Raw genomic sequence first — 19,146 nt, 5'->3', positions numbered from 1 at the left:
TCATTTATTACATGACCATTGTTGGTGATTGCCGATAATTTCTCAGAGAGCAGCTCTATATTTCTCTACATTGTATACAACATCCTCATTCTGGTAGATGATGCTATAAGAACTTGCTGCCTCTCAATGCATGATTCCTTCCACCTCATACTCTGAGTATTTCACGGCCCTTACCAAAATAGATACAGTTTTGCAATGATCGGCGCTGTGTGTAATTTACCAAGAGAGAATCGCAAATTGACAATTATCACAGAAAATCGAATCGATGATTCGACTTTGTGATTCTCACACTAGGTTAAAATATTTCAAAACCTTAGTGTGGAGCATTCACAGACATTTTCATATACACAACTTATACAAAGGTTATATGCACATCAGCACTGAATGTCTTTTTTTTGCTCGGTTGGTTCTGTCCGGGGCCCTCTTAGACCGTGGGCCCGGGGCGCTTGCCCCCACTGAACCTATGTAAATATGCACATGGTTAGAATAAGCGGCAATAGTAAAATGACTATCGCAATTATCCATTACCCATATAGAATCGGATCGCAAAACGAGAATGAGCAACCGTTTGTTGTTTCGGAGCGAATCCCCACAGCAGCGTGCTAACCCGTGATTCTCAGACGGGTGCTAGAGAGCGTTCTTTGATACGATAAAAGCCATCCTTGCTTCTAACATGTGTTGTAAAATATGTGATTTTTAGCATAGGATCGGGATCATAGGAATTCTACACAGCGCCGATCATTGCAAAACTGTATCTTTTTCGGTAAGGGCCGTGAAATACTGAAAGTATGAGGTGGAACGAAGAAATGTAGAGAAATTCTCTCACGGCAGAAATTCTCCTGAGAGGCAGCAAGTTCTTATAGAATCATCTACCAGCATGAGGATGTTGTATACAATGTAGAGAAATATCGAACCGCTCTCTGCCAAATTATCGGCAATCACCAACACTGGTTAGAAATCATGTAATAAATGGTAGAAAGCGGGAAAAGAGAATCTGATGGTTTAGCATAGGATCGGGATCGGAATCAAAGGACAAGGTCCAAGTCTGTACATAAAGATTGACCCAGAAGAGAAGGGCGCAGTTTCAAACCAAAAAAAGCTAAAAGCTGCCATTTTGCAATAATGAAGAATCTGTTAATTTTTATGGCTGTTGTTTACATTTTCCTCTCATCACATGAGCAGTCGTTAACTTGTTTCAACCAGTTTGTTTCAAAATGCGCACACTTTCAGTAGAACAACATCAAAAAATTGTGTACAAATAGCTCACAGAACCCGGACTGTCACAGAAAAATTTAAGGAAGCCGTGCGAAGAGCCGAAGATAACCCGAAAACGAGTCCCAAAAAAGGTCCTTCTAACTCTGGTTTGGATAATCGTTTGGATCACGCTATAACCGTCCCCAATATGGGAAATTGTTCCATTTAACGAAGCGTTGCATACGATAGTTTTCTTAAATTGATGGTTACAAATCATATGAGTTATTTGTGGAAATTATGAATGTTAGAAACCGTCGTAAGGGTTAGATTTTTGCGGTAAACGAGTCACGACGCGTTATTTTTAAGAAAGCAATTGGTGTTAGAAAGCGTTACATGCGTTACTTTTTAGTAAGTTAGAAACATTACGAAGCGTTACATGCATTACTTTTTCGTAAGTTATAGGCGTTACGAAGCGTTACATGTTTTACTTTTTTGTAAGTGGTAGTTGCGTTACGAAGCATTACTTGCGTCATTTTTTAGTAAGTGACAGGCTTTATGAAGCGTTACAAACGTTACTGTTTTGTAAGTTATAGGTGTTACGAAGCGAAAAATGCGTTACTTATTTGTAAGTTATACGCGTTACGAAACGCTAATACGTTACTTTTTCGTGAGTTATAGACGTTACGAATGCGTTACTTTTTAGTAAGTTATGAGCGTTACGAAGCGTTGCTTTTTAGTAAGTTACAGACTTTACGAAGCGTTATAAACGTTACTGTTTTGTTACGAAGCGTTACTTTTTATTAAGTTATAAGCGTTACGAAACGTTACATGCGTTATTTTTTTGAATCAGACGCCATGAAGCGTTACATATATCACTTTTGATGAGTTATAGGAGTAAGGAAGCGTTACAAGCGTTACGATGCGTTACTATTTAGTAAGTTCTAAGTGTAAGTTTTTGTAAAACATAGGCGTTACGAAACGTTACATACGATAATGAATCATAGATGTTACGAAGCGTTACATGCGTTACTTTTCAGTAAGTTATAGGCGTTTCGAAGCGACACATGCGTTACTTTTTACTAAATTACAGGTGCTACAAAGCGTTACAAATGTTAAAATATAGGCGTTACAAAGCGTTACATGCGTTACTATTTTGTGTCATAGGCGTTGCGAAGTGTAACATGCGATACCTTTAGTAAGTTATAGGCGTTACATGTCATTTTCTAAATGATAGTTGTTACGAAGCGATACATGAGTTACTTTTTGTAAGTTATAGGCGTTACGAAGTGTTACATGTGTTACTTTTGGGCAAATTACAGGTGGTACATAACGGTTCTAACGTTACTGTTCTGTAAGTTATAAGCGTTACGAAGCGTTACATGCATTACTTTTTATAAGTTATAGGCCTTACGAAGCGTTACATGTGTTACTTTTTCGTGAGCTATAGACGTTACGAAGCGTTACATTTTATGAGTTATAAGAGTTAGAAAGCGTAACAAGCGTTACTCGTTTGTAAGTTACAAGTGTTATGATGCGTTACTATTTAGTAAGTCTTAGGCGTTACGAAACGTTACCCGTTGTAAGTTACGAGCGTTACGAAACGTGATATGCGTTACTTTGTTGACTTTTTTGTTAGGTTGCAAAGCGTTACATTTCTTACTTTAAATAAGTTTTAGCCGTTACAAAACATTGCATGCGTTACTCTTTAGTAAATTATAGGCGTTACGAATCGTTACATGCGTAACTTTTTTTTTGTTAATTTCAGGTGTTACAAAACGCTACATGTGTTACATTTTTAAAAGGTATAAACGTTACGAGGTTTTACATCCGTTACTTTTTTTGTAAGTTTTGTGTGTTACGAAGCGTTATATGTGTTAGTTTTTGTAAGTTAAGTTGTTGTTAAAAAGCGTTACAAGTGTTTTGGAATTCCAATTTTAAAATATTTAACAGCTTATCGAAACAAAAATTTGTATCTAATTTTGAAAGAAAATGAACATGAATATTATTCAAGAGAATTAATTGTTCTATTCCATCCGTAAAGAAATCATTAGTTCTTTTCTTGATATAAGTGTATTCAATAAATTGAAATGTTATTTCACATGATTCAACGGTTTCAATATTTTAAAAGTTACCGACAGCCACGTACCCAGAGGGAGGGCCCGAAGCCCCTTCAAAAATTAGAAACATAAACGAAAAAAAAGTTTGAGCAATATTATGGGGCTGTTGATCTTGTAGATTACATCGGAGGATAGATTTTGAGAGTTTTGTGATGGTCAAAACTCCACTGCCGATAAAACACGTAGCGGCAGGCCCTATGAAGCAGAATATAGTCAAAACCACATAAAATGGAGGATGAAAGCGGGGTAAAATAAATGACAATAATAATAATATATAAAATTGTACTGATATCCTGCCGCTGGATCCTGCACATACTTATTTAGGGCTAGAAGGACGAACGCAAGCGCACATCGAGTACATGTTTGGCTGAATCTATTATTATATACGGCAGAGAACAGAATGATTACCCGATAATAGACTGAAATTAACAAGAGTGTTTCGAAACGGTACGAGTGTCTCAAAGGGCGTTTCAATGGGACGGAAGGATCACAATGTCGTTTTTCTGGGATCGGTATAGTATACCTTTGAAGGACTACATCAAATCAGAAAAAAGCCAGTATTAGCGCGCATTATTGAAGCGATTGCAGACCAAAATCGCTGTTAAATGGCCTTACATGAAGCACATGAACATCGCTACCATGGTTAAAATCAACGGTTCAGGTTTCTATCACTTGTGCTAAAACGTTAATTTATCTCTGAAAAATTTATGTGAGTTTCGTTTCGAAATTTAAGACCACTGCTTTCAGAACCTGAATCCGAAACCAGTATAGCCAAAGTAAATTTGTATGACCATCTACTAATATGACCTATAAATTTAGAAGATGTTTTCCGTTCTCTACGAATCGGCTGTGCTACTTTAAGCAGTGAGTTGACGTCATTCAAAGTAGGAAATGATCGCAGAATATATGGCATCATCACAAGTCTTGTGGGTTGTTGTGCTATATACATATTTAGAGGGTCTTCGATATGCGATACAGAAAAAAACATGACAGTAAAGGAATGTAATACCTTCTCTCGGACACAGTCACAAATTTCATTTGAATACTCTATAGTGACAGTTCCAGTGGAAAAGTTTTTGTAGAGTGTCTGTTAGAAACACCGGTAGAAGGCACACCGAGAATTAGGTACATAAGTAATCTTCAGTGACATTATTTTTTATCTGAAGGTCCCTCCCGAAACGAAACCCTCACCATATTTACCGGCCCCGACTACTTCTCTTGTGCAGGCCTCAAGAAATGCTCCAAGGAAGAAGATTCTACTCCACCGAGGAACTCTTATCTCGAGGCAAATGTGAAATTGTTCTACAAGAAAGGTATTGAAATGTTCGAGAAGAGCTGGACTGGATGGGATAAAAATTTGTCAGACCGAGACTTGTTGATCCACTTGTTCTTATATTAATCGTACTTACTTGTAGCTTCCACGCGTTTCACGTTGCGGGATGTATGCAGGTACAGCTCACGCATGAAGTAGAAGATTATGCCAATGACCACCGTGGGAATCAGGTTATACGGATTTACGATAGCAACCACCACCACAATACCGAGAAGTGACAGGAAAATTTGTATAACATCCACTGCAACCGATGGCAGGTACTCGTCAATTTGTCCCATATCTTTGGAAAAACGGTTCAAAATTCGACCTGTCGGGTTGGTGTTGAAGAAATACATGGTGGCTCGAGTTACACCGTTGAACATAGCGTCATGTAGTTTACGAGAGGCTCGCATCGCCGACTGAAATAATGGAATTGGTTGAAAACCCTGTTGGGCATGATAGTAACTAAATCAAACCCACCTTGAAAAACAGAATACTTCTACCGAGTGTTATTATGATGGTCGCCAAGGTTAACCCAGTGAAGATGTAGATATCAACATATCTATCGTCATCATCCGAGCCGGTAAACTGTCTAAAAGTGTGCAACAGATCCGTGAAAAACCCGGTTGTTTTATTAGATTCCAGTTCAAATGCATCTTTCACTTCAGTGCCGTTGTCAATAGTATTTACTACAGGGTTTATTCTTGATTCCTCTTTGTTTACCCAATACGTCAGGAAGTAGTCTCCACCGGAAGCAGACAGTTGCGACAGTATGAATGTTACAAAAAGGAAAAATACAATAGTATAACCTCCACTGGCTTTGCAGTACGCCTTGTATACCCCGTATCCAATCGAACCTTCCTTTCGTTTTTCTTGTTCCATCATTGGCTCGGTATTTTCGCCTTCAACGGTGCTGGAGTCTATGCTGGACTCGCTGCTTTGTCTTCTGTAGCTAGTTGATCTTTTTAGAGATTCGTTATCAGTGCTGTCGTCGTCTTCTTTCCCGCTTGGTGCTGCCAGTAGCTGTGCAAAGTCCAGACCGGTGTTACGCAAGCTATCATAGCTTCCCACGGCTTCTACTTTTCCATGCTTCAAAATAACTATTTGATCAGCGTTTTGCAAATACTGAAGCTGGTGTGTAACGAGAATGACTATCTTTCCTTTCAAGTACCCTCGCATACAATAATCGAACAAATGCCGCCCAACGTGGGCATCAACCGCACTGAGTGGATCGTCAAGAAGGTAAACTTCAGCATTCCTGTACACAGCCCGCGCCAAACTAATCCGAGCTTTCTGTCCCCCGGATAGCGAAACGCCTCTTTCCCCTACAATTGTTTTATCACCATTGGCAAATAGCTGGAAGTCTCTTTCCAGGGCACAGGTTTTCACTACCCTTCGATATCGGTCTTTGTCCATCGGTAATCCGAAAAGAATATTTTGTCGAACCGTTGCCGAAAATAGCCAGGGTTCCTGAGAGGCGTATGAAATTTCGCCGCTAACTTTGATACTACCACCTTCCAGCGGAAGTTCCCCTAGTATCGCATGAATTAAACTCGACTTGCCCGCACCAACCGGTCCAATGACAGCAACCAGAGTTCCCGGTTGCACGTGCATATTTATACCTTCCAAAGTATACTCCGTCGCCTTCGGATCCCACCGAGCTGAAGCTGAATCTACTACCACACCCGCTTCCGAAAGATGCGGGTTCAAACCGGGCTCGGAGTCCGATTTAGGGATCATTTGATTAGTAGGATCTGTTGGAACTTTTTTATCCATCCCATTAGCCCAATCAACGCTACTGCTCTGTGGTGAAGAGTCATCCAAATTCTTCTCTGGATCGGTCATCGATACGCCTAGTGCAGATTCCACTTCTTCGTAGGACATGAATTTTTGAATTCGGCCGACGGATACAACGGCTTCCGCAAACTGAGCGATTCCTTGCGGAAAGAAGATGGTCATCGTAGCTCGTAGGATGTTGTAGTATGCCGTTATAACAAATGCTTTCTCCGCTGTTACGAAGTTACCCAGCAGTGCGTATGCAATCAAACTGATAAAGATTGATACACGGGTGGTGAACATAATGAACGAAAGCAGGATACCCTTGATATATGAAACGTAGCGGATGACTTTGATTTCCTTCCTTGAAAAGACATGAAAAAATATTTTAGAAATAGTCGCAGTATTCGGGGGTAAACAATAATACTATGAATAAAGGAGCATAGGCATCAGCATATATAATGGAAGAGAAAAACAAACGACCCAATATCCATTGTTCTCAGAATATATAGTGAAAGACATACGTTTAGCCGAGTAGCAAACATTTCCTATTTTCCTGCCAAGATTTTTTTTTAAACTTGAATTAAATTAGAAACTATTTTTTGGTATAAACTAGCATAACCTTTTCAATTTGTAAACAGTTATGTCAAGTTAATATGATTTTTTCGTTATTTCACATCGTCGCACTAAATGACGGTTTGAAATACCCTATAGTTCCGGAACCAGAAGTCGGACCTATGAAAACCGGAACCAGAAGTCGGACCTATAAACCCTATGAGACTTCGACACCTTTTATTGGAGCCAAAGTTTGTGAGAATCGGTCGAGCCATTTCCGAAAAAATTGAGTGAGTTTATTAAGTAACTAATATGGCCTACAAATTAAATCAGTTTTGAGACAAATTTAGAAGAATTTTACCCTCTTTTGTATCGTCGCTCTAAATGACGATGTGCAATTTTAAACACACTTTACCCTATAACTTCGGAAGCGGAAGTCGGATCCGGATGTAATTCAATAACAACTAAGAGACCTTTTATTTGAGCCTAAGTTTGCGAAAATCTTAATTTGGTGGGTACAAATTAAATAGAAGAGAATATCAAGCATGCAAAATTTCTTCTGATAGGATGGAAAAATGGTGGACTTGGTTATAATGTAAGATAGTAATAAATGCCTGGGACAGGTCCCCGCAGTCCGCCTGGGTTCGATTTCCAACTCCGCACATAGGGTTATAGCAAAGACATCATATTAATAAGATATCCAGCTCTCACATTTCCCGAACAAATCATTGGCAACATTCTTTTTTGCCAACATGGCGCCCTCGGTCGAGTCCGCATCGAATCTCGTACATAGAAGTAGGGGAGAGAAATGTCAAATTCGTGCGCGTCAAAATAGCAGCACTTAGCACCCATACAATTGACATGATACGTTGAATGTGATGCCGTGCGATGGCGTTGCTGAACTGAAGATTGATTTCGCTCTAAGCTGACAAGGTCTGGCTATAGGGACCATTCGAATCAGTTCGTCGAAATCAGCAAATGTATGTAACATTTTTGTTCACCCAATTTTCTCAGATATGATGAAAAATAATAACTAGATAAAGAGTAAAGATTAGGAGACCCATTATCTTCTATAATCTATCGTTATCGTATCGGTCGAGATTAAAAGGCGAAAATTCCCCTCAAAGCTGAATCTCCTTAAACTTCGATCCTCTACTGCCAAGTAGAAAGTTTTGACAGTACTTAGGATTGATTATCAGATTCTTCCAAGCCAAAGAGCATACTATTCTTTACGTTTCGATTTCAACTCGTCAGCGCGGAGCAGTTGAACTTGAATTACTTGCACATTTAAACAGTTCAAATTAATCCGATAAGCAGACGTAGAGTTAACACTATTTGCAAATCGGACAAGTTATGGATATCACAAACCACAAAATTGTATCCGCTATACGAAGACTTCTGTAACATTTATGTATATATTCTATTTGTGTTTGTATGAACTTTTCATTATTAACAACGACAATTATGTATGTATTATGCATCAATTTTAGCGTAATTGGAAATAACAGTAGTTTTATGCCTCTTTGAGAATATTGCCTTTGTGCTGGTACACTCAAATGGGATTTTCCCACTCAAATCATTCAGACTAAAATGTCCGTTGATAATAAATGAATAAATAAATAAATAAATATTACGAAACATTTTTTTCAATGACGTCCCGAAGGAAACGAAAAGGCGACTTAAACTAGTCGGCCCACGTATTTTGGTGATTCAGTAGTTTGGCTAAAAGCCGTTTTTGTGCTAAGGACACATAACCGTGTTCACGATTCATTACGTTTGTGTTTGCACCAAACAGTTGAATTTGAACTATTCCGCACTGACGAGTCGAAGACTCTTTGTTTTCCTATATAGGAATGAAAATTCAAAATACGAAATATAAAATCGTGGAAACAATGGTCACGTCGCTTCGATTTGAGTAAATAAAACTATATATTTGAGATGATTAGTGGTTGGAATTTCAATTGATAACGAGCAAAGTATAATTTTTATTACTATCTTTACGTTTCGTCTTAGACTCGTCAGTGCATAACAGTTTATGTTGTGCTGTTTGGCGACCTGCAGTTCAACTTAAACCACTAGGCGGGAGTAAGTCCTTCCTGACGTTTCGAACGAAAACAAGTTTCAGCTAATACTAATATTAATATGTAATGACATAGATGACTACTGCCATGCAAGTCACATTAGGAAGGGAAGCAATGTTATTTCAACACTTGTTCCTACTAGTGACCGAGGAATTCTAGGCCTTACCAAAAGTGTCACAGGCAAATGATCGATATTTGAAGAGTGAGAAAATGATCAGAATTTATCGCTCATCTCCGATCACGAATAAAAAATATAAATTAATTATTTCAAGTTGGATGGCAATTTGCCAATAATATTATAAATGAATGAAATTCAAAATTTAACAATGATGTTAAATAATTATTTGAATATTTTAATTTGCAATGTTCGATATTTAAAATCGAGTGAAGATGCATTTTATAATTTTTTCAGTTTTTTTTTCTTCATCGATATATTTAATGAAGCACACTGCCTTAGCTCTAAGATGCCGACGACTTTTTTTTTGCAAAGTTTATAAAGTTCATATTGCTATTGTGACTAAAACATTTCTTAAACTAAATGTCAAATTGATAAGCAACCCACATTATGTGGATCATCGATTTGACAGGTTCACTTCAATGGTCGGTGGAGCTGCCATTTTTGTCCAACGGCAAATCAAACATCGAATTTTATCTTCTTTCAATACTAAAATGATCGAAAGCTGTGGAATCGGAAATGAAACCATTCATGGAATATATTTTATAGAGTATAGCTGTAGTATATTTGCCATTATATGGTGAACACATAATCGCTCTCAATTTTTTGTAACAGGGGACCTTGTACAATTCCAGAATCGGAAGTCAGAATTGGAAAAAATTGGATTTATTTTAATTTGAAATTTTGTTTCTGAAATTCGATTTGGCTTTTTTGAGAAAACAATTGAGCTTTGAGAAACGATTCGATACTGGAACCGGAATTCGAAATTCGGCATAGTCGAAGCCAGACAAATGCAGAGAATGTTCGATGGAATTGTGGGCAAAATAACCGGAATAGAAAATATACATCATAATCAAACTTTTCAGTTCTATATCCCACTAGTACTACTTATTTATCTTCCTAGAGAAACCACTCTACAATTCTAACAAATCAAAATCTAATTTGTAGTGAACTCATTATTCATGCTGACTTTGATTCAGATCATCTTCCTGTAACATTCCGAGTTTCCTGTAATATCCAGAGCTACAATTAATCCATTGATTTCTATATTCAACTATCATAGAGCTAATTGGCTTGAATACAGATCTGACATTGTAAATCATGTCAATCATGAAATTATTTTAAGAAAATTTTATGCACGTTGACGCAGCAAAAGATCATTTTAATCATAAAATTATCGAAACTAGGAATATTGCAGTTTCCAAAGCTCAAACTAAATTAAATTATCCTATATTTGCGAAGCGAAAATTTCGCTAAAAAAGTTGACCAAATTGAATTTAATTTTTTTACCAGAGTAGTTTGGATTTCGTCATGAACATTCAACTACTCACCAACTTGTAAGAGTAACGAACATGATAACAGCAAATAAATCTTCTGGGTTATCCACTGGAGTTGCTCTTCTAGACATAGAAAAAGACATTCGACAGTGTTTGGCACAAAGGTTTAATAGCAAAAATGTCTGATTTCCAGTTTCCTATTTATTTGATCAAAATGATACAAAATTATTTAACTGATCGTACTCTTCAGGTTAGCTATCAGAATTGTAAATCTGAATTGCTACCCGTACGAGCCGGTGTTCCGCAGGGTTCGAGTGTAGCTCCAATCTTGTATAATATTTTCACTTCTGATCTTCCAAATCTACCCGTTGGTTGTCAGAAATCGCTATTCTGTGACGACACAAGTCTGTTAGCCATAGGTAGAAATCTAAGAGTGATCTGCAGTCGCCTACAAAGAAGTTTAAATGTTTTCAGTGATTATCTGTCAAAATGGAAAATTAAACCAAATGCAGCAAAAACGCAATTAATTATCTTTCCTCATAAGCCAAGAGCTTCTTTTCTTAAACCAAACAATAATCACATTCTCAAATTGAATGGCTTGGAATTGACATGGTCTGATCAAGCTAAATACTTAGGTTTAACGAATGACAAAAAACTCACTTTCAAGGATCACATTGAAGGAATCCAGGCAAAGTGTAATAAATATATTAAATGTTTATATCCTCTTATAAACAGAATTCTAAGCTCTGTCTAAAAAACAAATTGTTAATTTATAAACAAATTTTCAGACCAGCCATGCTTTATGCAGTACCAATTTGGTCGAGTTGTTGTTCCACCAGGAAGAAAACGCTTTAAAGGATTCAGAATAAAATTCTGAAAATGATTTTGAAGCGTTCTCCCTGGTTTAGAACAAATGAGTTACACAGACTCACAAATATAGAACCATTAGATGTAATGTCACATAATATTATAAGCAAATTCCGACAAAAATCGATGCAATCTTCAATTGAATCGATTCGCTCTCTGTATTAGTTAGTAAGTTAGTATATAAGTTCCTTTTCCCCATTACACAATACAAGTAGGTTTACAATTTTCCCTTCACAAAAATCACAGAATTGCGGAAGCAAATGATGTCTTCATGGTAATAACCAAATCATGTATATAATAGAGCTGAAAAGTCACAATTTGTGGCTGAACACCCAATTTAAATCTTAATAATTTAATTTTAACTCATATTCCAATAAATAGCTATAAAAAATAAAAAAAGGTACCCAGGACATGTATACAATAAATTTCGAACGGTTTTACTGGACGAACGATAATAAAGAAGTAATTAAAATCAACAATTTTACGGCTGGAAATAATTTGCAGGTTCAATTTCAACCTCTGGAGTGTATATTTTAGCAAAAATTCAATTCCGCAGAATCTTATGTTTTTGGAATTTCCGTTTTCTTCCCCGTTCTCTCGCAATTTTGGATAAAGTACGTGAAACCCCGGGATAGGCAGCGAACTTTACCTGACCATGGCGAAGCGCTACCTGAAGATGCCATAAGAAAATCCCGACTTTCGGTTTCAGAGATAAGGTGCTAAGAATGAAAAAGTAAATTTAATGAATTGTTTAAATTGTCTAACAAGTTTCTCGAAGATCATGACAGCTTATGACCAATTTTTTCAATGTTGGTTGAGATAACGACAATTCGGAATCGATTTAACGTAGGTCTATACTGATTCTTTATGTTTCTTTATAAATCTGATGAAGAATTGTCCACTTGGCTGGAAAGTGATAATACCTTATGATAAAAAAAGAACCGGAATTTTATTAAAAAACGTGATTAATCCACCTAGCAGTGAGATGATACCTTTTTTTATCAATACGCATGTGTTTTTGCATGGATATTCTTAGGTGTTTTAGTTCTCATGACATTATTTTAATTATCGTCGTTTTAAACGGCAAATTGAGATTTTAATCACTCATTACCCTGTAATGCCGAAACTGCAAAACATATCGAATTTCAATCTTAGCGTGTGACAATCGATTGAACATTCCATGAGATGTCGAAGTAAGTTCCACTTTAGAGTTTTTCGTCATTATTTATGGTACTTCCAGAATTAGCATAGGTACTTCAGGAATTAGCATAGCCCAAAATGATTCGAATGGCCATAAATTATTACGCCAAACAATTTACATGAAATTTATAAACTCATCATCTGTAATTCCAGAATCGGATAAAATTCACCGATTTTGTATGGGACCTTAAGTCCTGTGATAATTGTTTTTGAAGTTCGATTTGGTCTTTTTTGAGAAAATGATTGAGCTTTGAGAATCGATTCGATACTGGAACCGGAATTCTAAAATCGGTGTAGCCGAAATCAGTTAAATTCACCTGAGGAGTGTGTAGACATCTTTGAGAAATTGTAGTGCGAATTAAAATTTGGGGGTACATTCCGAATCCAAAAACGAATACCGCTCAAACTGAAATAAATTTATTTGGTAATCGACTATCCAAATCTGCAAACTCGATAAACCTGATTAATTTATGTGAAATGGACATTTTTATACTAATTACCCTGCATTTTCTAAACCAGAAGTCGGATCTGACTAAAAAGTAAGAGGTTTTATAGGATTTTAAGACCTCTCATTTGAATCATAGATGATTCTTAGATTTCATTTGAATCTTAGATCGGTACAGCCATCTACGAGACAAATTAATTGCATTATTTTAATCTCGTTTCACATATCATCCTGTGGTTCCGCAATCAGAAGTCGGATCCAAACGTAATTCAGGAACCTTGTTTGGGAGTATACGACTTTTCATATGAATCTGAGTTTGTAGAAAACGGTTTAACCATCTCCGAGAAAATTGAGTGAAATTATTTGTCACACACGCATTTGCTGATCTCGACGAACTGAGTCGTATGGTATATGGAAGCCATGTTCTTCCAGCATTTATTGCTGTAAATAGTTTAAAGCAATATAATTATGGAATTACTTCCAACTCGATAATGCTGGTATCATCTGGTTTACATATGCCATATTCGAAAGATTATGTTGCCAAAAATAAACCGTGCTAAAATTGGTCCGAGGCAAATTGTCATAAAAAAAGATGCTGTACACAGTATTTTTGGTATGTAGAAACAATTATATGTAACAGTATAAAAAATCGTGTTTCATGTTGCTCCCAAGCCTTGCTTTTTCATACAGCGCTCAAAATTCCTTCTACTGGAATAAGACTTACACAAAAATATCGATATCTCCGTTAAAAATGGACGGATTTTAACAATCTATGGCTTGTTGGATAGGTATTACCGAGCGAAATCTAAGTCTGGAAACATATTCTGTTTTCAAGGTCAAATGTGACAGATACTGTCAAAAAGAAAATTTTGACATAAAACTTCGTATAACTCAAAAAGTAAACATCCGATCTCAAAACCATTCAATAGCGTTCTGGGTGACGGGGAGACCTTTCATTTGCGACTAGTTTGATCAAAATCGGTCCAGCCATCTCTGAGATCTCGACCTCTTAGTTGACAACACACATACAGACACACACACATACACACACACACACACACACACACACACACACACAGACATTTGCTCAGTTCGTCGAGCTGAATCGATTGGTATATGTCATTCGGCCCTCCGGGCCTCGGAAAATTTTTCGAAAGTTTGAGCGAATTCTATACCTATTTTTTATATATATAAAAAAGGTAAAACGCAAAATTTCAATTTTTAATGAATTTCTTTATTATCGCCTTCAAAGTACTCTCCTCCTGCGGCAATACATGCATGCCAACGCTTGATCCAACTTTCCATACAAGTTTCATAGGCCGCCGAAGGTATGGCCTTTTGTTCACGCAGCGAATTCTCTTTTATGGTCTCAAAACGCGTTCCCCGCAATGGCAATTTGAGTCTGGGGAAGAGGAAAAAGTCACACGGGGCCATATCTGGAGAGTACGGTGCTTGGTTGATGATATTGGTTGAGTTTTTGGCCAAAAACTGGGACACAACCGACGCTCTTTTTGAATGAAATTCAGCTTTTTTGGCACCAGCCGAGAAGCGACGCATTTCAAACCCAAAACATCAGTTAAAATGTGTTTGGTTGATCCATAAGAGATGCCCAACAACACAGCAATCTCTCTAATCGGTACAGAACGATTTTGCAACACGATTTGCTTCGCCGATTCAATGTTTTCTCCAGTAGCAGATGTTGTTAGACGGCCAGGGATCTCATCATGATCCAAGCTTGTACGACCACCTTTGAAGCGTTTATACCACTCGTATGCCTGTGTTTTTCCTAAACACGATTCATTTGCAACACAAAATTTGATGCACGCACGTTGCTCTAAATTTTCATCCATTATAAAAATCGCCACACGAAAATTTTTCAACTTCTTTGTATAGACGCCAAACAAAAACTAATCGTACGATATGCGTCAAAATTTGACAGAATGTGTATAAAAGTGTTGCCAACGTTGAGAGAATAAAAGTTTACCGATTGGACAAGCGCGGGAATTTTAAAATGAAAATTCCGGTTCTTTTTTTATCATAAGGTATAATGGTTTTCAGTAGGCTAACATAACAGGTGTTCGTCTTCATGGTGTTTTTATTTAAATTTGGCAGGGCCGAATATTTTTGAGTTTGTCTCGGGGGTCAAAACGCTCACTACGGCTCTAGTTCCGAGTCTGGTTTTTGCTTTCAAATAAAATTAAACGAGTTTACCAAACTAAGTTTCTCTTATATGTTTCTTGTTTTACTTTTAGGCGTTCATGTCATAATCAGTTTGAACTTAACTTATTTAACTTTTTAGACATGACTTTTGCGAAAAATTCTCTGCGATTAAGCTTCTCAGGGTGAAGGTAAACTTTATTTCAGAAGCAACCCTAGGAAGCAGGACTGAGCCCTAACATAAATCCGAAAAAACAATGCTGAGCTACCTTTTGAATTATTCTTGAGATAAATTTTGCCATCCTCAAAAATGAAATTAAATGATTAAAAAAGCGATACTTACTTTCTAGCCATGGCAACAAGTTTGGCGAACGGCTTTTCCCATGTGTACATCTTGATCACCTGGATTCCCTGGATAATCTCGTTCATCAATCGAACCCGTTCGTCCGTTCGTAGCGCTGTTTGGAGACGCAGTACTGAGGTTTTCTTGCCCAGGTAGGCTTGCAGCGGAATGAACAGTAACAGAAATATAACACCAAATACTGCGGATATTCCAATTTCCCGGTACATCAAATAGGTCGCCACGATAGTCTCCACCGGACCAATCCACAAGTAATGCACAAACAGGACGGCTAAATCCAACCGTCCGACATCGTTCGATAGAAGATTTACCACCTGCCCGGCCGTCGTGTCTCCCAGTGCCGTCTTACTCAGTCGCAACGATTTCCGGTAGATCATACTGCAGGCAGCGATCCGCAGTTTCATTCCTAAGTGCAGTTGAGATAACATGTAGGAGTGCATAAACAGTACACTGATAGCACTGCATAAAACGACTGCAGCAGCGTACAGATAAGCATCGTTAATGTTGCCATTTTGTTGGGAATAGTAACCCACAAGGGCCCCGAGAAAGATCGGTTGAGTCAATTTGAATGCCATCTCGAGCACAAACAGTATTAGTCCCAGCAAAGCTATGTTCCAGCCAAACACTTTGATCATCGCCCGCATGAGACTCGGAGTTTTTCCTTTCGCCCGTTTGTTGGCTACTTCATCTTCCCATGCCTGGCACAGCTGATTCCCTAACGAGTCCGATTTGTGAGTTTTCATGGGCTGGTACATGTCCTCCGGGCCCAGTTCTTTCTTGTAACCTTTGTAGAAGATCGGAATCACCCAACCGAACACGATGTACGAAACGAAGTTGGCTTTCTCAGCGGGACAAACCGGGAGGACAGCCTGCTTTTGCCCCTCCATGATTCAGCGCTGCAACGATAAGAACAAATGCGATTGGTTAAATGACTTGTATGTAAATATAGTGATAACGGTAACGGTTACGATGCAATTTAGAGTTGTGATGGATGTTCTGGAACTATGAAATGCCGACTTATGGGTCTATAAGTCAGCAGAAGGTGGAATAGAGTAAACATTAAAGTACATTTCGTTGAAGCTGGAGATCTGATATTGAACTCAAACCCTGCGCATCGGGCTCGATTCATTACAATCAGCGAAAAGTTGTCGTCAATTTAGTTTAAGGTTTTGACATTACAAATCCAGGTTTCGGACGAACCGGGAAATGTGATCGTATAATCAACATCGGGGAACACTCTACGTTCTCAGAACCGGCTTGACCGATTTTCACAATGATTATGATATCATAGGCAGTTTTTGAATTTCATCTGGATCCGACTTCCGATTTCGAAACTACAAGTTAATGTGTTCTCAAAATCTTAGAGCGACGATGCAAAAATCGCTTAAGTTAGTTGCTGAAATGAACCGATTTCGGCTACACCGGTTTCCAGTTCCTGGTGCCGAAAATACCGGAAATAGTGGTCAAAAGCTCAAAAGCCACACTCTTTAGATTTTCTCAGAGGCGACTGAATCAATCCGAATTTTATTTGGATTGAAATCTCGGTTCGGGAGTAACAGGATAAGATGTGCAAAAAAATGAATGTGTACTCGATATTCTCAGAGACAGCATCACCGATTTTCTTCAACACAGATTCAAATGAAATGCCCTATAGTCCTAAAGCTTGCTTCATTTAGAATTGGAACAAACTTTTGCTCATATTGTGGCGCTCCTGGTGGACGGATTTGGAAGCTCTTGGCGCCCACGTGTCGGGAATTTTGTCAGCTTTACGTATGATTTTTGACATTCCGAAAATCGACTGTTCTTTGTAAACTATCAACATGGAAGCCGAAAGAAGGAAAAAAATTGTGCACAGTTATTTGGAAAATCCATTGTGGTCTGCATCTAGGCTAGCTAAACAGCTGAAATTGCCCAGAAATACCGTATGGCGCGTTATCAAACGGTATAAGAAAACATTGACGACGATTCGGAAGCCTCAAGCCGATCGTCGGAGTCGAACTGACGACCGGAAATTGCGTGGTAAGATTTTGAAGACGATTAAGAGGAATCCTAATCTGTCGGACCGTGATTTTGTTAGAAAATTAGGTGCTGCCCATAGTACCGTGAGGAGAACTCGACTCCGGGAAGGAATCAAGTCGTATCGAGCTAGCAAACAGCCAAATCGGACCATGAAACAGAATAGTGTGGTCAAAATTCGTGCTCGGAAACTATATGACCAGGTGCTGACCAAGTTCAACGGGTGTCTTCTGATGGACGATGAAACCTGTGTCAAGGCTGACTTCGGTCAAATCCCAGGTCAAAAATTTTACTTGGCAACGGCTCGGGGGGATGTTCCAGCCAAATTTAAATTTGTTTTTGCCGACAAATTTGCAAGAAAATTTATGATTTGGCCGGGCATTTGCAGCTGCGGCAAAAAAACGAAAGTTTTCGTTACAAATAAGACAAATGACATCGGAACTATACCAAAAAGAGTGTCTCCAAAAACGAATTTTGCCGTTCATTCGATCCCTCGACCATCCTGCAATGTTTTGGCCAGATTTGGCCAGTTGTCATTACAGCAAAGCCGTTTAAGAATGGTATGAAGAGAAAGTGGTTCAGTTTGTTCCGAAAAACCTTAACCCACCCAACTGCCCCCAGTTCCGCCCTATCATGAAGAGGAGACTCAAGGCAAAGGGAAACGTTGTCAAAGACATCAATCAGATGACGACCTGGTGGAATAAGATAGCTAAAACGATGGACGAAGAAGGTGTGCGCCGCCTACTGAGCCGTGTTACAGGAAAAATTCGAGAATTCCTTCAAAACCGTGACGAATAATTTTATCCGTATTTTTTCTTAAAAGTATGAAGAAAACGCTACATTTGTATAAAAAAAGATCTTGAATACAATAATAAATAACTGAAATACAGGCAATTGTCTTTGTTCCAATTCTATTTGAAGCAAGCTTTATGGCTTGCTATTGAATTTCATTCGTATTGGATTTTCGGTACCGGAGTAGATTTTCTCAGAGATCGCTCGACCAATTTTCATATGCTTAGGTTCAAATGAAAGGTTTTACAATTCTACACAATCCTACCGAATTGCATCCGGATACGACTCCCGGTTCCGGAATTACAGGATGATAAGTGTAAAAAGCGTGTTTTTATAATATGACACGGGAAATCGAGCCAAATACTTTCAAATAGACGTATAATTGTACAATTGGGCAGGTCTGGTTATTTTATGACCAAATACATTGACATTTTGTATAGCAGATGTTCGTTCCCGGTTTCGGAAGCACCGGAAAAAAAACCAGAAAATCACTCCAATTTCTCAGAAACCACTAGATCGATTTTCGCAAACATAGTTTCAAATGAAAAGGATTAAATTTTCCTAAGTCGATGAATAATTTTATCCAGATCCGGCTTCAGGTTCCGGATATACAGGGTGAAGTATGTATGAAATATGTGCTCGGAAGTAAGAAATGTAATTCCCGGACTTTGCTTTTTATGTATGAAACTGCAACCCCGTCATTTAGTAATAATGCAAAAACCCGAAAATTTCTAACATTGGCTCAAAATTGTTGCAATTTCTAAGCTTTCAAAACTGTTCGAAAAATGAGCAAATGTCTGTGTGTGTATGTATGTATGTAT

At 38.0% G+C, this 19,146-nt stretch overlaps 1 protein-coding gene across 3 annotated transcripts in view; it reads right to left on the bottom strand.

Moving 5' to 3' along the window:
• The window catches only part of LOC131434898 (probable multidrug resistance-associated protein lethal(2)03659), a 54,958-nt gene that overhangs the window by 2,652 nt on the left and 33,160 nt on the right, over positions 1-19,146 (bottom strand). For all 3 annotated transcript variants that reach the window (XM_058602150.1, XM_058602152.1, XM_058602151.1), the window contains 3 exons: positions 15,500-16,413; positions 5,104-6,763; positions 4,721-5,042 (listed from right to left, as the gene is read on the bottom strand). In XM_058602150.1, the coding sequence (XP_058458133.1) occupies positions 4,721-5,042; positions 5,104-6,763; positions 15,500-16,404 (2,887 nt within the window). In that variant the 5' untranslated portion in view covers positions 16,405-16,413. The remainder of the gene's footprint in view (positions 1-4,720; positions 5,043-5,103; positions 6,764-15,499; positions 16,414-19,146) is intronic.

The sequence above is a fragment of the Malaya genurostris genome, chromosome 3 (genome assembly GCF_030247185.1).
Source record: "Malaya genurostris strain Urasoe2022 chromosome 3, Malgen_1.1, whole genome shotgun sequence".
Taxonomy (NCBI): Eukaryota; Metazoa; Arthropoda; class Insecta; order Diptera; family Culicidae; genus Malaya; species Malaya genurostris.
Note: the sequence above shows the minus strand (reverse complement) of the source record. Positions and strands in the feature narration are given on the sequence as shown.